Raw genomic sequence first — 20,799 nt, forward strand, 5'->3', positions numbered from 1 at the left:
ACTTTTTTTTTCCATTTTTTATAATAAAATCAAATATAAGAAAATTATTTTCCTTTTAGTAATTTTTTTCTTTCCCTAAGGAAACCAAACATAATTAGGAGTTTTAAGCTATGTTTAGTTTCCAAAAAATATGAGGGAAAATGCAAAGAAAAAAAAATACAAAAGATAAAAAAATGTAAAGGAAAATAAAAAATAGATTAAAAGTTAATAAATTATTTTTATTTTTTACTTTAAACTAATTTTACTTATTTTAATTCATTGGTTTAAAGATTAAATAATTTAAAAATATATAAGTTTTTAATTAGTTTTAATTATATTTGATTTCATTTGACATATTTTTATAGTACAATCATAAGAAAATAAATTTTTTTTAACATTTTGTTTTCTTTTCTTAGTATTTTCTAAGAACTAAACATAACTTTAGTATTTTTAAATTATTTTAGAAAATATTTATATAATAGTTATTATTGTAAAAATAATTTATTGCACATAAGATTTGAGAATGATAATTTATATTATTATTTTTTAAAAGGTAAATTAAGTCTTACACACTTAACATATTTTTAAAAAGATATTGCATTTGGCCAAAAATCCCCACACGCTATAATATTAGAAGTTGGTGTTGTAGGCGCAAGGATCAGTTTCGCCTTTTCTTACGCAGATTTGTCCTAGTCCTAGTGAAGCTTTTGGCATAAAAAAGATTGTCCTTTTGTTTTCCCTGAAAATTTTTCCTGAGAAAATAAATATTACCAGATTTGTACTGAGAAAATAATCACCCATGAATGAGGCCATTGCACTCACTCAGTCAATCTTCTTTCACCGCTTTATACAGGGCTTCAGTCAACCATTGTTTGGCGATCAAATCAGGAACAACTGCAAGCATATACACTGCCAACAATATCATAAGTGGATACGCAAAATGTGGAGAGATACGTATTGCTAGCAAGATGTTCGGTGAAACGTCGCAACGGGATGCTGTGTCTTGGAATACAATGATTGCAGGGTTTGTGAATTTGGGGAACTTTGAGACTGCACTGGAGTTTCTAAAATCCATGAAAAGATATGGGTTTGCGGTTGATGGGTATAGTTTTGGAAGTATACTTAAGGGTGTTGCTTGTGTTGGATATGTTGAGGTTGGGCAGCAAGTGCATTCCATGATGGTTAAGATGGGTTACGAGGGGAATGTGTTTGCAGGTAGCGCACTCTTAGACATGTATGCGAAATGTGAGAGAGTTGAGGATGCATTTGAGGTGTTTAAGTCTATAAATATTCGTAATTCTGTTACCTGGAATGCTTTGATTAGTGGGTATGCTCAAGTGGGTGATCGGGGGACTGCATTTTGGCTATTGGATTGTATGGAGCTGGAGGGTGTGGAGATTGACGATGGGACATTTGCTCCACTTTTGACATTGCTTGATGACCCAGATTTGCACAAATTGACAACGCAGGTTCATGCTAAAATTGTGAAGCATGGGTTGGCATCTGATACTACTGTGTGCAATGCCATAATCACAGCGTACTCAGAGTGTGGGTCCATTGAAGATGCTGAAAGAGTGTTTGATGGTGCTATTGAGACACGAGATCTAGTGACATGGAATTCTATGCTGGCTGCTTACCTAGTAAATAATCAGGAAGAGGAGGCATTTCAGCTCTTCCTTGAAATGCAAGTGCTTGGGTTTGAACCAGACATCTATACATACACTAGTGTCATAAGTGCTGCTTTTGAAGGTTCACATCAAGGCCAAGGAAAGTCCTTACATGGATTGGTAATCAAAAGGGGATTGGAATTTTTGGTACCGATCTCTAATTCATTGATTGCCATGTATCTCAAATCACATAGCAAATCCATGGATGAAGCATTAAATATATTTGAATCCTTGGAAAACAAGGACCATGTCTCTTGGAATTCCATTTTGACAGGATTCTCACAAAGTGGGTTAAGTGAAGATGCATTGAAGTTCTTTGAGAATATGCGATCTCAGTACGTAGTGATCGATCACTATGCCTTTTCTGCTGTCCTTAGGTCTTGCTCGGATTTAGCAACTCTCCAGTTGGGTCAACAAGTTCATGTCCTAGTACTTAAATCAGGCTTCGAGCCAAATGGATTCGTTGCCAGTTCATTGATATTTATGTATTCGAAGTGTGGTGTCATTGAAGATGCTAGAAAATCATTTGATGCAACACCAAAAGATAGCTCAATCGCATGGAACTCACTCATATTTGGTTATGCGCAACACGGGCGAGGCAAAATTGCACTTGATCTCTTCTTCTTAATGAAAGATAGAAGAGTGAAGCTGGATCATATAACTTTTGTTGCAGTTCTAACTGCATGCAGCCACATTGGATTGGTAGAAGAGGGTTGGTCTTTCCTAAAATCTATGGAATCTGACTATGGGATTCCACCTCGGATGGAGCATTATGCTTGTATGATTGATCTGCTTGGGCGGGCTGGGCGTCTAGATGAGGCAAAAGCATTAATTGAGGCAATGCCATTTGAGCCAGATGCAATGGTGTGGAAAACACTACTTGGTGCATGTAGGACTTGTGGTGACATAGAATTGGCGAGTCAGGTGGCAAGCCATCTATTAGAACTAGAGCCTGAAGAGCATTGCACTTATGTTCTACTCTCCAGCATGTTTGGGCATCTCAGGAGGTGGAACGAAAAGGCTAGCATAAAGAGGTTGATGAAGGAGAGAGGGGTAAAAAAGGTTCCTGGCTGGAGTTGGATAGAGGTTAAAAATGAGGTGCGTTCCTTCAATGCTGAGGATCGATCCCACCCTAATTGTGAAGAGATATACCTGAGATTAGGAGAATTAATGGAGGAAATCAGGAGGTTGGATTATGTTGCTAATTCAGAGGTTTTTTTGCATGATTTTTGATGATGGATATGGTGATTGAAAAGAGTGATGATTACCCTTGGTCCTATCATTGGATGGTGCTTAGTAATGGATGTAAGTTGTGTTCATATAATCTTTTTGAAGAAAGTATTTTGTGTTTTAATACCAAAAGTTCCAAATTGTTTTCCAAGTTGAGGAGATTGCAGTCAATGTTTATTTATTCTACCTGATAGAAATATGAGGAGTCAAGTTATCATGCATAACTAGTTGTTTTGCATATAGAATTGTAAGGAAATATAAGACCTATGTGTTCAACTATTGAATAGTGGATGTTGTCTTGCATTTTGGCATGCTGAAAAGATGGATGTTAGCATCATATAGTTAAAGATGTGTTATAAAATTTCACTCATGGGTGGAAAAATTCCATATCATGGCATGGCAGGATGTAGTTGAAGCAAGAACTCATGGTGGGTAGCACCAAATAGGAGATTCTGAAGCATTCCCATAAACGCTGAGATCAGATAGTTTAGAGGCCAGAATGATTAGAAGTAAACCTGATCGTTCAATCTCAACATTCCCATAAAAAAAAAGGGGAGCATGTTATGGCAAATGATAGATCAGGTAGACATTAGCATTTCACTGATATTGGTTTATCCTTTGAAAAATGTGTATCTTACAGTGTAAATAACATCTATAAAATCTTTGATGATTTATTTTTTAATTCACCTGTTCTTATTTCATTTTTGTGGTTTTATTTATTCATGCAACAAAAGTAATTGGGAGCTTCCAAAACTAAAGGTTACAGCTTTGTATGTGAATCAAAAACAGGTTTAATTATAGGGATGTTGTATTTGTTTTGTAAATTAAGTCTAGTTCTATTGAATAAACAAGTTTCTACATATTAGCATAGACACAAACACAGATGCAAAGCAGGTGAAAAATATAAATAGAGGCACCTCAGTGACAATTTTTCCTAAACACAGGACTCGAACAGCATAACAGCTTGAAATTAAAGCTTATCAATCCATTGCTATTAGTAGGTTAAGAGAAGTTCTCAAGTATCTTTATGACATTTAAATTTTGTGTGATATTCTTGGTTCTTCTGCTGTTGAGACCTGTTGTTTCTATTGACTTCACTTGGCTGCTAATGGAGCAGATTTCCTTGCTAAAAGGAGAGCATCGATACTGCAGAATTATAGGCACCTTTATCTCCTCAGTTCTTGGGATGCTGTCTTCCTGCTAGGTCTTGGTTGTTACTCTTATTATCATTAGGTATCCTATATTGAAGTCCAGCTTTTCCTCCATGAACCTTTGGTACATGTTAGAAACATTTGTCTCGCCTTAAAAATGTTAAGCCTGTTTGGTAATTGTATGCTTTTCTGATATTTATTATGATAGTTTCACTGCACAATGACATATACACATTGCTGCTTAAATGATAAGTTTAGGGTTTTTTTTGTTGCAATAGGGTTTGTAACTTGCAGTCAAAGGAAGAAGTGAGAAGATAGCTTATGATATACTCCTTGTGATAAGCTCCATCTTGGGAAACTCATCATCTCTCAGTTCTGAAGTATCCCATCAGAAGCTGATAAGTATGGCAAGTACTTTACAGATCCTACTTTGGAGAATAATTGACTTATGTGGTTTTCTTTCCCATGCTCTATGTAATGTTGTTGCTTCTACTTGTTTTGTACTGTAATTTTCATTAATCAATTATCAATTATTTTGATGGTGAAGCACCATTTGTTGGAGGAAAATAATATTAATAAAGTTGAACATAATTAATTGAACTCTTTCACTTAAGAAAAACATCCCTTTGGAACCCTTCTTGGTTGACAAGCTTACTATTATGAGGAAAAAAACTATCACGGGAGTGAAATGGGAAAAAAAATCCTTACAAGCAAACTTTGTTGGATATATTGGCGAACTCCACTCTTGTTCCTTGCTTCTATAAATCCTATAATGCAATACTTGAAATCAATATCTATCTACTGATTTTTTAATGAGTTTGAGATAGTTTTGGTAATTATGACTATTAATTAACTATTTTGACCTCTTTATATCAATGGTCGCAATGAGTGGCTGCTGCTTCCTTTTAATGGCTAATTGTGGCATAATGTTCAGATAATGAGCTACCTTTCTGGTTCATCTCCTTACATAAAAAGTGGAGCAGTGTCTGTGCTATCTGTACTGGTATATAAGGATACAGATATTTGTACTTCAGTACCTGATCTGGCCCCTTCTGTTTTAGCTTTGCTGCAAGGGAAAGCTGTTGAAGTTGCAAAAGTGAGTCCCTAACTCATAATCCAGATTGTTGGTTGCAGTTACTCTCCATCACTCTGCTTCTCTTCAGGGCTTTTACCAATTTATTTGTTTTCCCAGGTTCTTTCTTGTGTGCTTGCATTCAATCTTAAAATCGTCGACGCAACTGATTATAGCTTTAACTGCAACTATTTCTTTGTCAATGGCCTCAACTTGTGGTGAGTATATAATTAGGGACGATTGGAATGTTGGAATTTAAGAATGGGAGTGAGTCCTGAGTCCTGATGTTACAGAAAAAAGAATTAGCTGTACCTTTGATTGAACTGAGCCAGTTTCTTTTGTGGCTTTTTTGTTAGCTTCCTTGGCATCCCAAAATAGTAGTGTTTTTATTTTTTCTTTTTACAAAAATTGTTGTAGTACAAACCATCTTAAGTTTTGAACCATCATTCATCTTCTGGGTGATTTGCTAACAATTGGTATTTCGGATTCTGCAGTTCATGCTAACTATTGGTTCAACACTAATGTATTTCATTGGAGCTCATTTCAATTGGCATATATTGGTGGTAATAGGTAAGTTCTTTTCACTTGCTCTGTATTAATGTGATCTAGAGGTAGTTTTTACAGAACAACCTTCTATCTGATACACTGTCAGGAGCTATTCCAGGTATAGTACAGCTTGTAGGTCTCTCTTCATTCCAGAGTCCCCTATATGGCTGGTGAGTCAAAATAAAATCTCCATTAGAAAATTGTGCTTGTGCTTTTAGAGAAAAGCACCAATATATTGCTGAAATAATGATGAAAATCATCTGCAGGCAAAGATTGGCCGAGAGAATGACTGTGAACCTTAGACGAGAAAAAGGCGATATTTCTCAGGAAGCAGCTGATATATTTTGGGCATTTTGAACTTCAGATTCCATGCATTGCTGAATACAAGTTAATGCCATGAGGCCTAAAGATTCCATGTAAACCAAACTCTATGCTTTGTAATGAATTAGACGCCAAGTTAATGATTTGCAGCTATATAGAAATTCTAGAAATTTAGAATTTTAATATTTGAATTTACAAATTTTAGAACTTTGTGAACCAAACTTTATGTTTTGTAATAGAAATTTTTTAATTTAAAAATTTTAGAATTTCAACGTGTAGAAAATTATTATGAAACAACTTATAGTGGCAAGAGTTCATAGACTGCTGCAACATTTGCCCAATGTAGGGTAGAAATGAAAGCCATGGCCCTGTTTGCTAACCATTTTTTAAAATAGTTTTTTTGTTTTTCAAAAAAAGAAATGAAAATATATTTGGTAACCAAAAACAAGGAAATCAAATTTTTGTTCTTAACAATAGAAAATATTATGTTTTTAAAGAATATCTTTTGGTTGTTTTTAACTTATTTTTTAAGGTTGTTTTACAAAAGAATTTATACAAATATGAAAAATGATTAAAAATAAAACATCACATTTTTTATTTCTTAAATAAACTTTTGTTCCATAAAATATCATAAAATAGTTTTAAAAAACATTTTCTAAACAGAGTTCATGTGTTTATGACATCAGTTTTCACATAAATATCCATAGTTGAATTTTATCAAAATTACTAATAAAAATTATCTCAAGTCCAATAATTTTTATATATTAATATGCATTTTGTTTGGCTCCTAGTAAAAAAATGTGTATTGATAAATTTTTGCTGTTAATTTATTTAAATAATTAAGATTATTAAAAGTTATATTTATAATTTATTTTATCAAATTAATTTTTTATATTTTTTTAAATTATAATTAATGTGATAAATACGAAAAATAATTAAAAATAATGTGACATGTTTGATGAAAATTGGAAATTGTGTATTCATGTATGACTTGTATGTAATATATATAAATTACAGGAGAGTGGAATCACATTCCGCACTGATTACAGTAATGACTTTGCAGCAGAATATATTCCAAAAATATACAGGGAATTACAATAGGTAAGGAGGCAAATATGCTTGCTAAATGTGTTAATCGGGAAGGTGTTGACTGAGAGGATTTCTTTCTTTCCTTTCATGCCCCCGTAAGATTGGGGTTTCGTCGAGAACTCCAAGCTTGGAACGATGAGAGGTAAATGATGGTCGAGTTAAAGATTTCATAAGGGAATCAACAAGTTAATCAGAGGTGTGCACATGTGCAACATGTAACTCCTTCTTAGCAACCTGATCCCTAACAAAGTGAAAGTCTATGGCTATATGCTTCATTCTTGAATGAAAAATAGGATTTGCACAAAGGTAGGTAGCACTAATATTGTCGCAATAGATGACTAGAGGCGTAGTGAATGAAAAATGAAACTCTCGAAGTAGGTTTTGTACCCAATTCAATTCCGCAACAATGGATGCAACTGACCTATATTTAGCCTTCGTTGATTATCGAGCAATTCTTCTTTGTTTCTTTGAACTCTAACCGATAGGTTGGGTCTAAGGAAAACAATGTAAGCAGATGTTGAAGTTCTATCATCTAGATTTCTAGCTTAATCTAAGTCTGAGAATGCATGTACAATGGATGAGGAATGACAACGAACAAATAATCCATGAAAAAGTGTATGCTTGAGATATCGAAGGACCCTCTTCATCGTTGTGCAATGAGATAAAGTAAGGCGATGCATGAATTGTGATAAGTGATTAACAACAAAGGAAATATTCGACCTCGTCAAGGATAGATATTGTAAGGCACTAATGTTTTGTCGATAGAAAGTTGGATTAGTAGAAGGGGACCCATCATCAAGCTTGAAGGATTTATTGGAAGATAAAGGTGTGATCACCTCTTTAGCACCCACCACATTAGTTTTATGAAGGAGATCTCTAATATATTTGTGTTGTGATAGAAATAGGTCTTCTATTGTAGAAATTGCTTCAACTTCAAGAAAATAGCTTAAAGCATCAAGATCTTTCAGTGAGAACCGATTAGCTAAGGTAGTGACAAATTGATCAATGAAGCCATGAGAAGTACCTGTAAGAATTTTATCATCCACATATACCAACAACAAAAGAGTTAAGTTATCACGATGAAATATGAAGAGAGAGGTATCTAATCGAGCATTAATGAACCCAAAATCAAGTAAGAACCGCAACTCATATACCATGCCTAAGGAGCTTGGCGTAAACCATAGATTGTTTTTCTCAATTTACATACATATGAGGGATTCTAAGGGTCAATAAAACCATGTGGTTGCTGCATGAAGACCTCATCTTCAAGTGTACCTTGAAGAAAGACATTATTAATGTCAAGTTGACATAAGTGTCACCCTTTTGAGACATCAATGGTGAGAATCACACAAATGGTTGTGGGTTTCACAACTGGGCTAAATGTGTCATGAAAATCGACACCTAGGCGTTGATGGAAACCTTTGGCAACTAATCGTGCCTTATATCGAGTAACTAAACCATTGTGATTTCTCTTTACTCGAAATATTCATTTACATCCAATGATGTTCTGTGTGGGCTGAGGAGGTATTAGGATCTAAGTGGAATTTCTTAAGAGTGCATCAAATTCTTCACTCATAGCTTTACGCCACTAAGGAATATTTTTTTATTTTGAGAATGATCTTAGTTCAAAGGTATCAAGTGTTTGTGATGAGGTAGCATAGTAGGTGTAAAAGCCATCCACATTTTTTAGCTTAAAGATATTGTTATGAGAATGGGTAATAATGCGAGTAGGACTATTGGACTCTGGTGGAAAAGAAGGTGGATATGAGAGTTGAGTTACTTGAGGTTGAGAGTCATCATTCTGCAAACACAAGGATGAGGTTGGTGCATGACGTATGTTGGATGGTTGCATGGTTTCTTGGTTTGCAATGGAAGAAGGTGACTAGTGATCTAATGATGAATTAGGAATGGGAATACCTTGGTTTAAGAGGAGCGAAGAATGTGTGGAAAAATTAATGTCAGCCCATTCAGAGTACCCATTTTCAGTTACCCTTAACTCATGGGAGTGAATTTTTGAAAAAGTAAACTCACTCTCAACAAATACATGTCTAGATGTGAAATCTTTTTTGGTGTGAGGATCAAGACAACGATAGGCATTATGGGTTGTTGAATAACCAATGAAAAACACAAGGTCGTGACTTGAGATCTAACTTATGGTGGTATAGGGTTTTAACCAAGGATAACACAAAGAACCAAAAAATTTTAACTTGAGATAATTAGGTTTAGTGAAAAATAACTTGGAGAATGAGGATTGGTGTTAAAGGACTAGATTTGGAAGGTGGTTGATAAGGTAAACTACAATGGAGAAGGCAACAGACCAATAGCTAAAAGGGATAGAAGCTTGATGCAGAAGTGTGAGACCAGTCTCAACAATGTGTCGATGCCTACATTCCATGGTCCCAACAAGTTGAGGAGTATGGGGAGGTAAAGTGAGATGTTGAATACCACAATCTACTAAGAGAGAAAGTAGAGCTTGATATTTGCCCTCTCCATCATAATAAACTATGGTAATCTTAGTATTAAAAAAACATTCAACCAATTTTTGAAAACTATCAAAGATTTGAGGAACTACATATTTAAATTTAAGGTTGTAATACTAAATGTATTTGGTGAAATGGTTGACAAAAATCACATAGTAGCAATAATTATCAAAGAAAGTAATTGGTGCAGGACCCCATACATTAGTGTAGATTAATTCAAGAGGTCGAGAACTAGTAAAAGAAGAAGTCCTAAAAGGAAGTCAATGGCTTTTATTACATAAACAAGAATCACAAAAATCAAATGTTGTTTAAGATAAAGGTAATGAATGACTTAACATAACATTTTTTTTAAATTTTGAAAGCATGATGACCTAAATGTCGATGGCCATTCATACACATTGCCTCTATTCCATCCTCGCACGATTGATGCCCCCGTGCTCAAGTCCTTCACAAGAAAATGAGTAGGAAAAAATTCAATAGAAACTTGATTATGTTTACAAAATTGAGAAACAGATAAAACGTTTTTATGAATGGATGGTGCACACAAAACATCATTCAATGTAAAATTGTGAGTAGGTGTAGCAAAAGTAGTAGAACCCATATGGGCTATGGGTATACCACTACCATCACTTATGGTTATGTCTTCATTGCCACCATATTCTGAATGAATAATTAGATTATGCAGATTTGAAGTAATGTGATGAGAGACACTTGAGTTCACAACCCAATTGTTGTTAAGGTTTTAACTATTATTATTGACATAATATGTCTGGGCTTCATAGAAACTAGTCGGAGGTTTCAAATGACAGGTTTTGTCACTATGACCTAAACGATCACATAATTGGCATTTCACTCATGATTGATTGGAGGAGTAACGATTTGCTTGTGGGTTGTAGTTCATGTTGGAGTTACTTCATTGATTAAAGTTTTTGTTGTTTGTTTGAAGCTGATTAGAGTTCAAAAACTTAAAAGCTGATGAATTCCCTTTGTTGTTGTGCAAATTTCTATTACGTGATATGTTATTCGATGTCTTCTAATTGTATTGAGCAGTGGCATTGAAACTCTCTTTCCTTTCCATATCTCGCTTGAGATAGATTTCATGTTCAATCAACTTGTTGTGTAATTCCTCAAATGAAATAAGAGTATCCCTTACACGCATGACAACACCAACTTCTTTGTAATATGGACTAGGGCCATTAAGCACATGTAGGAGGATTTCATCTTCACTCAATGAAGCACCAATCAAGGCAAGTTCATCAACCATATGCTTGATGGTTATTAGATACTCACTAATCGACATAGTGCCCATGTTGGTTTTTGCAAGAGTGGTTTTCATATCAAGAATCCGACTTCTTGAAGCATTAACATAGGTCCTTTTAAGACAAGACCAAGCTTCTGTAGAAGACTTAGTTCCCATGATAAGAGGAACAATGTTAGGATAACTGGACCTAATGATTGCAAGGTAGAGGAGATGATCCTGTCTCATCCACAACTCATAAGTCGAATTTTGTTCAAATGGTGATGTTGGTGTGGCTTGGATAATGGTTGGAGCACAAGGGAATGAACTATCCACGTAACCAACTAGATCATACCCGTTGGTGCAGTGCCAACCAAATTTGGGTCCATCTAGCTTCCTTAGAGTCAGACGGACTTCTTCCCTACACTAAAAGATGTCCAAACATGTGGTCCGGGTATACCCCTCTGAAGCTTAAGTCAAAAAGTAATAAGGACAAGTCCAATTATTTTGAATGGCTTTGTATGCGCGTACCTTTTTCATGCTTCTTAAGAGGGTTTTATAGAACAGATGACACCATCATCATAACATTGACTATGCATTCATGCATTTCTTGTGATGATGATTTCCATCAGAGTAGAAATCAAACCTTAGCAAGAGAGTCAATGCCATCATCTTTGTGTGGATTGGGCAATCATACCAAACAAGAGCCGCCGACTTGTGTTTTTTGCGGGTTGTCGAGCAAAAGTCTCAGACCATGTAGTTGACTCTGTATTTATGTTTGTCAATGTCACTAATTACGCGTAGCAATTAATAGACATTAAATTTTAGGTGTAAATGTCATTTAGGCTGTTGTTCAGGCACTGAGTGTGATTAACCATTTGTTCAATGTCTGGAATCTTCGACTATGTTGGTTGTCCGTCTGGAAGTTCTAGTCGGCTTGGTCTGTCCATTCTGTTTGACATTAAGAAAAAATGAATTTTTTTTCCTCTTACGCCAGATGGAGCTTGTTTAAGTCCAAACGGATTGATCTTAGACGAATCATCTGTTTACCTTGGATGGACCAAGGGGTTTTGAATTTGGAGGAGGACACATGGAATGAAACCTCCCACAATGCCCTTTTAATCCGTCTGCTTCTATCGAATCGAGTAGCCGACGAGTTAAGATAAAACGAATTATCTATTTCTTTAATTTATTTGGGCGCCTAGGGACATGTGTCATTTGGGGATGCAATGATGGGTCACATCAATCGAGGCTGGCTGTCAGGCGACGCACCTTTTCATTTAGCTTTGGAAAAGTTTTCCAAACGGCTTGTCCCTTGGAGTACCTAGGTTTTTGGATCCCTATAAATAGTGAGGCTCCATACTTTTTGGGTCACCTTTTGGCTTTTCCCCGTTTTGGAGTTTTCTTACCTGTGTTGCACTTTCGCCGCCGCTATGCTTGCCACCGGTCACTACTCTTCACCTTCTTCATCATTAGCTTTAGACTTACTTTCAACAGATTTCTTCCCCACTAGAGAGTGTTCATTCATAACTTTGGTAAATTTTTCATCACTTGATCTTCCTTTTGCAATGCTTGATTGTTCTTCTTTGGACTACGTTGGTGGTTGTTTGGTTAGAGAGAAAATGGACACCTCGATGTCCAGATTTAAGGTTTTTCAATTTCTTTGCTTGCTCTAGATGATTTGTTTGAGAAATGATGGATATGTCGATGGTCGGTTTTAGGGTTTTTTCGGTCTCCTATTTTGTTCATGTGTTGTCAATGCATTTGTGTTTTTGTTGTCGATTCATGTTTTTCACTATCAGCATGTTGGGATGATGGGAGCGATTTTTCCTATCATTGGCTAAGAGACTTGCTTTGCAAGTTTCAATAGCCAAATCCATCTAGTTTCGGGTTTTGGTTCGTCTAGGTTACTTTTTTATTGTTGAGGCAACACTGAACGACAAATGGGCAGGGTGATTGGTTCTTATAATTGCGTTGACCCGCACAAGTTTCCACATGGCCCAAATCCACTTAGTATAATGGCAAGAGGATGAGTCGTTTCTACCAGCAGAATGCCTCAACAAAGGGGACGGAAAAACATTAGAGTCGGGTGCCTCAAACCGTAGCATCCAATTGGTGTCCTATTTGAACAGAATTTTGGGCTCGTTTTCATATTCCAAACAATATCCTGATTCAACTAACAAACGATGAGGCTCTATCTTTTATTGACCTTCTGAGTAACATGATGTATTTTACCAAGGAGCAATTCACTATTGGGCTCCGTCTACCTATTCCTTCTCTTTTCAAACAATTCCTTCATTTCACACAAATCTCTCCAACTTTTCTTCATCCAAATGTTGTTCGAGTGTTGATGGGGTGTTCTGGGTCAACTTGGACAGGTAGCACAACATCGCCTAATAAAGTCATTATAGCTCAATTGAAACCGGATAGTAGATGTCCTTGATTTTCTAAGACGAATGGTGAGTAACCCATTTTCTTGTAGGTTGACATTTGCAAGAGGTCAATTGAGCTACCTAGGTCAACTAGAATTCTTCTCACGTCAAATCCGTCTACCCCTAATGTTAGGACTAAGGCATCTTCATGCAGTCGCAACACTCGATTAACATCTATCGGATGGAAGGTAACTGTGTCATAAATAGAGCGCACATTTCCTTATGAAAAGATGCGCTGAATAAAGTTAATCCATTCTCTTACAAAGGTCGTGTGGAACAACATTCACCTTTGCCACTTAGAATTATGTCTATCGTCTATGAAGCCTCTATGTATGTAGTTGATGACAGTTCTAGGAGCCGCCAGAGATGTAAGGGTTTGGATGACTGCCTCTTGCACCATCTCTCTTTGCTCTCTAGTAGTGAGGCATACTATTTTAGGTGTCCGACCTTGATAAGTTTCTCCACCAAGTAATGTAAACTCTTGCATTGTTCGGTGGTATGGTCATGGTCCTTTTGATAGAAGCACCTTCTATTCTGATTTCGCCTAGTCGGATCTGTCTTGATGGGTTCCGACCATCTAAAGTCTAACATATCACGAATGAGCGGGAAAAGTTTCTCGTAGGAGATTCTGAGGGGGGTAAGTCTTACTTGTTGTTGTTGCTAGCTAGCTCGCCTCTTACTAGCTTGCCTCAATTGGTTCGAGGGCTTAGAACTCCCCGCCTCGTTGTTCTTAGTCAAACGATTAGTGACCAAGACCTGTTGAGAAGCTGCTCGAACACCGTCTTCGAGCATAGAATATTTGTCCGCCTGTTTGAACAGGTCAACCATCGTTGCAAGCGGCTTTTTTGCGAGCGACTCAAAGAATGGTGTGCCCGAATTGATGCTTCGTTTGAAGATCTGTAGGATAACATCTATACTGCAAGATTCCACTCAAAGCATTGCTTGCCCAAACCACTTCATAAAGTCTCTAAGCGACTCGTTCTCCTACAACTTGATGTTCTATAGGGTGCTTATGTTCTACTTTTAGCGAGCGAAACATAGGTAATGACCCACAAAGGCTTCCAAGATATCTCAAAAAGTGTTCACGGAATTCTGCAGGAGACGATGGAACCAAGAGAGAGCTTGGGCATGTAGGCTGGCCGGAAAGACCTTGCACATCAGTGCATCATTCCCTATGTTTAGGGTCATGAGTTGCCTGAAGTGTAGAATGTGATCAAACGGGTCACTCATTCCGTCGTCAATCGTGAATTTTGGCACTACGAACCCCCTGGGCGACTCGTAGTTCATAATATGGGGGCCAAATGATGTGGAAAGCATTTCATCCAACCGTCGGTTGATAGAGTCGGGCGGAACTCACATCGGTGGTACTTCAACCTGTTGTCTTGGTAGCTAAGAGGGTTGTTCTAACATAGTTGCCACGATTGGGGGACCTAAATGGACCCTCGAGTCTCTGACATTCGTGATTACCTCTCCACGCTTGGTGCTTGAGGTTCCAGTTGGGCTCGCATTGCTTAAGATAAATGTGACCTTCTGTCACACCTCATTTTCCTTAACACCCGATGTGGACCCGCATTTTTCATGTGCGTTCCCACTCGATCGGCGAGACTCTCTTTTTATTTGTGAAAAATTATTTAGTTTTGGAAAAGTTGGAGCCGCCACTTATTTTATTTTTATTTTAAAGGGAAAATAAAACAAGAAAGAAAAACCTTAAAATGTGACTTCATAATTTTTGGAAAAAGCATGTCTTTGAAAAACCTGAGTCTAGGTCCGGGGATCAGGTTACTTATTGGGAAGGTACCTCTAGGAGGTAGCACCCTTCTAAGCCCTAAAGAGGTCTTTACTGACTAAATTGGGGAAATGGGGCAATTAATTGATTAATTGTAGATACCTAAGTAAGCTAGGTGATTTTTAGAAAGTAGCATGCTAAATAAGGAGATTAATCACAATAAAGGAGAGTTAGGGTGCGTACCTGAACCACTTCTTAAGCGCTATCATAAAACATCAATGGTTAATTCAAAAATATGACACACGACATGCATTTTATCAAGGATGATCAAACAAGCATCGAGGAAATCAAGTATGGCATCAAACAAGGGCAATGACATACATATTCATGAAATTTTGGGAACGTACCTGGATAGCATATATAACTCCTAATGTGCTTCCTCAGGACATGGGAGTTAGATAATAAATAATAAATAATAAATCCTAGCATGCTTATCTAATTAATTAGCAAAAATTATCAGAATTCGAAATAATTAATTATCATACATATCTTGTATACAATTCCTAAAAAGAAAAATGTAAATATGATTACGATAAATAGTAGGGTGGTAGCAAAAGTAAATTTTGAAAAAAATTTCTTATGTAGGGGTTTCACCAATTCCCCAAATTAATATACACGAATTTAGCCTAAAATTGTCCCATTTATTTGGGACCACAAGCTTTGATTCGCGTTTTGTTTAAAACCAAAATTTTTGTTGAAAATTGAGAAGGATGCAAACCGATTAAGATATGGTTGCATATTATTTTTTAAAAAGAAAATAGATTTTGATTCTAGAGGCTTTAAATGAATAATAAAAAAAAAAATTAAAAACGATTTTTTTGAGAAAAAAAGTTTTGTTTTAAAATAAAAGAAATTAATTTTTAAAATAACAAAAATAAAAAACAAAATATCAATCAAAACAAAAGGAAACAAAGATCACGAAATAAAGATTTTAGAAAATCTTGTCAATTAAAGTGGTGAGAGTAAATGCCAACTTTCATGGGTTTCCAGTGGCCCTCAAAAAAAATTTGACCAACAATCACTAAGGCAACAAATTTATGACTTCCTAATCAAACAAACTAACAAAATTATCATCCAAAAACTAACATTTAAATTTCAAGAAACACATGAATAACTAGAATTAGACTAATTGGAATTAAAAATGTAAATTTTACCTCACAAGATCGATTAAACTAAAGAATTAAGATCGATAACACACTCAAATTAAAAATAAACTAGAATTTAAATTAATCGGAATTAAAAATATAAACTTTACCTTACAATATCAATTAAACTAATAGATTAAAATCAATGACTCATTCGAATTAAAAATAAACTAAAATTAAACTAATTAGAATTAAAAATATAAATTTTATCTCACAAGATCAATTAAACTAAAGAATTAAGATCGATAACACTATTCAAATTAAAAATAAACTAGAATTAAACTAATTGGAATTAAAAATATAAATTTTACCTCACAAGACCAATTAAACTAAAGAATTAAAATCATTAACGTATTCAAATTAAAAATAAACTAGGATTAAACTAATTGAAATTAAAAATATAAATTTTACCTCACAAGATCAATTAAACTAATAGATTTAAGATCAATAACTCATTCAAATTAAAAATAAACTAGAATTTCAACTAATCGGAATTAAAAATATAAACTTTACCTTACAAGTCCAATTAAACTAATAGATTTAAGATCAATAACTCATTCAAATTAAAAATAAACTAGAATTTAAACTAATCGGAATTAAAAATATAAACTTTACCTTACAAGTCCAATTAAACTAATAGATTTAAGATCAATAACTCATTCAAATTAAAAATTAAACTAGAATTTAAACTAATCGGAATTAAAAATATAAACTTTACCTTACAAGTCCAATTAAACTAATAGATTTAAGATCAATAACTCATTCAAATTAAAAATAAACTAGAATTTTAACTAATCGGAATTAAAAATATAAACTTTACCTTACAAGTCCAATTAAACTAATAGATTTAAGATCAATAACTCATTCAAATTAAAAATAAACTAAAATTAAACTAATTGGAATTAAAAATATAAATTTTATCTCACAAGGTCAATTAAACTAAAGAATTAAGATCAATAACTCATTCAAATTAAAAATAAACTAAAATTAAACTAATTGGCATTAAAAATATAAATTTTATTTAAACTTTCATGTAAATTAAAAATAAACTAGCATAGAACTAATGAATTGCAATCATAAAAGAGAGACATTTAATCTAAGAAAAATAAAAGATTGTTCGAAATCGAGATTTAAAAGAATTTATCACAAACAATTAATTAAACCAAACAACTAAAAAAAATAAAAATAAAAAAGGAAAAACAGTATCAAAAATCGAAAACTAACCTGTATTGTATCGGAAAAATACTCTCTTTATGTTTCAAAATGGCAGCCCAATTAGTCTTTCAGGTCCTCTACTGCTCCCCCAAAAAAAATTGCGTGTGTTCATCTTCTCTAAAAAAGATTGCTTTTTGTATGTGAATTTCTGCTCCAAAAGAAAAAAAATCTCCCTGCCAAAGAAAAAGTCCTCCTTGTCTTAGATCTCTCTCCTCAAGAAAAACAATCCCCCCCTCCAAAAATAAAACTTCTCTGATCTAAAAAAAAGAAATCCACTTTCCTTTCTTATTTTCTACCCTTTTATAACCGATTCTCCCATGGAAATAATATATGTGTTATCCTTCTAAAAACAAAATCTCCTCTTTTTCAAAATTATGTTGATTCTCCTTCCAAATAGATGGCGGCCCGTTTCCTCATGCCCAAAAAGCCAAGAAATATGATTTAGAAAACTTGTAATAAGATAAAATAAAATAAAATAAAAATAATAAAGAAATCCATATAAGCCACACAAGTCATGTAGGCCATGCAATCATGCAAGTCATATAAAAAGTGGGTTTAAAAATGCTTAAATGGGCCTAAGGCGTTTAGGAAAGTGCCTAAGTCTAAATTAGGGCTGCCAAGGTCATAATAAGGGATTAGGCAATCCTTTAACCAGAGTCTTTGAGGTGGTTCAAGAAAGGTAAGTAGTGTGAGTAGATATGGGCCACCAAGGAGCTAACTGTAAAGTATCGAACAAGTATCTAATAAGACATGTGCTAGGAGGACAAAATTGAAGGTCTACACCCGAGTTAAGCTGGTGCCTTCATCTAGCTGCATTTGGCGATATGACGAAGATTCTTCCTTGGATTGTCTTGAATAACTGCCATAAGAGAACTTTGTGCCCTCGGGGTAAGATGCCTCAACAGTTTGCCTCGATGTTGTTTGTTGGCTTTGAGTGTGTCGACTTTGAGAGGAACCCGCTACTGACATTTGAGCCTGCAACTCTTCATTCTCTTCTATGAGTCGTTTCGTTTGGCAGAACAAAGTCTGCATCTATCGATCATTTTCTCATTGACATCTCTCTATCATTTCACGCCATACCAAATAATCTTCACCACCCATAGTTGATGATTGGCTTCTGGAGAGTATTGACATTCTTAGTTCATTCGCTTCCCATAGACAACGCCAATGTTAGTGTAGTGCCAACTGGATTTGGGTCCGTCTAACTTCCCTGGAGTTAGACGGACTTCTTCTCTACACAAAAGGATGTCCGGACAAGTAGTCCCGGCATGCATCTCTGAAGCTTATGTTACAAAGCAATAAAGACGAGTCCAATTATTTTGAATGGCTCTGTACACATACCTTCTTCATGCTTATGGCACCATCGTCATAACATTGACTTTGCATTCATACCTTTCTTGTGATGATGATTGCCATCAGGGCAAAAATCAAGCCTTAGTAAGAGAGTCAACGCCATCATCTCTACGCGGATTGGGCAATCATACCAAACAAGAGTTGTTAACTGGTGCCATTTACGGGTTGTTGAGCAAAAGTCTCAGACCATGTAGTTGACTATGCACTTACATTTGTCAATATAGTTGATTACACGTAGCAATTAGTAGACATTGACTTTTAGGTGTAAATATTGTTTAGGTCATCGTTCAACCATTAAGTCTGATTAACCATTTGTTTAATGCCTGGAATCTCCGACTGTGTTGGTTGTCTATTTGGAAGTCCCAGTCGGTTTGGTCTATCCATTCCGATTGGCATTAAGAAAGAAGGAAATATTTTTCCTCTTATGTCAGACAAAGCTTGTTTTGGTCCAAATGGATTGATCTCAGATAGATCATCTGCTTACCTTGGATGGACCAAGGGGTTTTGAATTTGGGAAATGACACATGGAGGGAAACCCCACACAATACCCATAGAGAACATAATCAAACTAGACATGCCATGAAGCATAGTTGTCTTTAACAAGTTTCAATGGCAATTGTGCAACAACATTGATGGTTATTAGAGTGGTTTGATTTGAGACTGCAGAAGTAACAAGGATGGTGCTTTCTAGGTTGTTTAAGGGGTTTGCCATATGGCTAGACTAGAAGGAAGAATTGAAGATGAAGGATTAAGTCTCATTAGAGAGCCAATGCTCTGATACCATAATAGGTTTTGATGAAAATTGGAAATTATGTGTAATCATGTATGACTTGTATATAATATATACAAATTACAGGAGAGTGAATAATCAAGCATTCTGCACTGATTACGGTTGATTATGGTTATGACTTTGTAGTAGAATATATTCCAAAAATATACAAGGAATTACAATAGGTAAGGAGGAAAATCTACTTGTTGAATGTGTTAACCGGAGTTGACGGGGAGGATTCATTTGTTTCCTTTCAACATGATATATATATATATATATATATATATATATATATATATATATATATATATATATATTCCAAATTTCTTCTAATCGAGATTTTTTTTCCCTATTTTTAGCTTAAATTGATCCAACACCAAAAGCTAGTTGATATTTCAATGATCCTAACACCCGAAATTTAGATATTTCCATAATTTATCTCAAAATTTTCACCTTTCTATGAAAATGAACTTGGCAGGGAGGAAATAAACAGGAATAAAGTTAGATACAACACATATATTAGCTATAGAAATAATTGGTTAAAATGATGAATAAATTTATCATCTCCTATGTTTTTATTTGAAGAGTAATCTATTTTTACATAAATGTTTTTAATTATTTCAAGTATTTATACTATATTTTATAAGAAATAATTATTTTTATGAGAAAACAATAAGGACATTTTAATCAAAATGAGGTAAAAAAATGATGAAGGGTTAGATTTCCAAAATGGTTTCCAATGACCCTTTTAATCAAATAACTCTTACCTATAATGGTTGATGGCTTTGATTGGTGTTGGAAAGTTTTTGATGAGTCATCATCTCGTAAAACCAAGGCATATACACTCCTATGTGTCCATTTCAATTAGTTATCTTTTATGTTGTTTTTCTTTCTGTCATCTTTTCCCATCTTTTCTATTTATCTCCCCATAATTTAAACCTTATTTGATAACTATTTTCAAAAACAGTTTTATAGAACAATTCTATAAAACAATTTTTTGATAAGAGTTTCTGAAAGCCGTTCTTTTTTAATATTTTGTAAAATAAATGTTTGCTTTTAAATCCAAAATATTTTTAACCTACTTTTTATGATTTTGAATATGTTTTAAAAATAATTTTTATATGTAGTATTTTATTTTTAATCATTCTCTATATTTATATAATTATTTTTTAAAATAATTTTTAAAAAATAGAAAACTATTTTAAAAAGTAGTTATCTAAGGTGCCCTTAATTTCCCTTTTGTGGTCCATTTAGTTTCTACCGAAAGGGAGAAAAAGAACAAATTTGCTCATTTCTCTTTTGTTTTGTGTAGAAAAGTGGAAAGAAA

General features: G+C 34.7%; 1 protein-coding gene across 4 annotated transcripts; it reads left to right on the plus strand.

Annotated features, from left to right (window-relative positions):
• Positions 1–583: 583 nt before the first annotated feature.
• Positions 584–6,136, plus strand: LOC100249134 (putative pentatricopeptide repeat-containing protein At3g25970). Of its 4 annotated transcripts, XM_059736295.1 has the most exons (7): positions 584–2,951; positions 4,306–4,429; positions 4,962–5,123; positions 5,220–5,317; positions 5,594–5,669; positions 5,752–5,815; positions 5,912–6,136. In XM_059736295.1, the coding sequence occupies exon 1, from the start codon at positions 783–785 to the stop codon at positions 2,877–2,879; it is 2,097 nt and encodes a 698-aa protein (XP_059592278.1). In that variant the 5' UTR covers positions 584–782; the 3' UTR covers positions 2,880–2,951; positions 4,306–4,429; positions 4,962–5,123; positions 5,220–5,317; positions 5,594–5,669; positions 5,752–5,815; positions 5,912–6,136. The 4 variants fall into 4 exon arrangements, with proteins under 4 accessions (XP_059592278.1, XP_010648776.1, XP_010648777.1 ...); XM_010650474.3 differs by having other exon boundaries at positions 4,306–5,123; positions 5,764–5,815; XM_010650475.3 differs by having other exon boundaries at positions 4,306–5,123; positions 5,782–5,815.
• The last annotated feature ends 14,663 nt before the right edge of the window (positions 6,137–20,799 follow it).

The sequence above is a fragment of the Vitis vinifera genome, chromosome 4 (genome assembly GCF_030704535.1).
Source record: "Vitis vinifera cultivar Pinot Noir 40024 chromosome 4, ASM3070453v1".
Taxonomy (NCBI): domain Eukaryota; kingdom Viridiplantae; phylum Streptophyta; class Magnoliopsida; order Vitales; family Vitaceae; genus Vitis; species Vitis vinifera.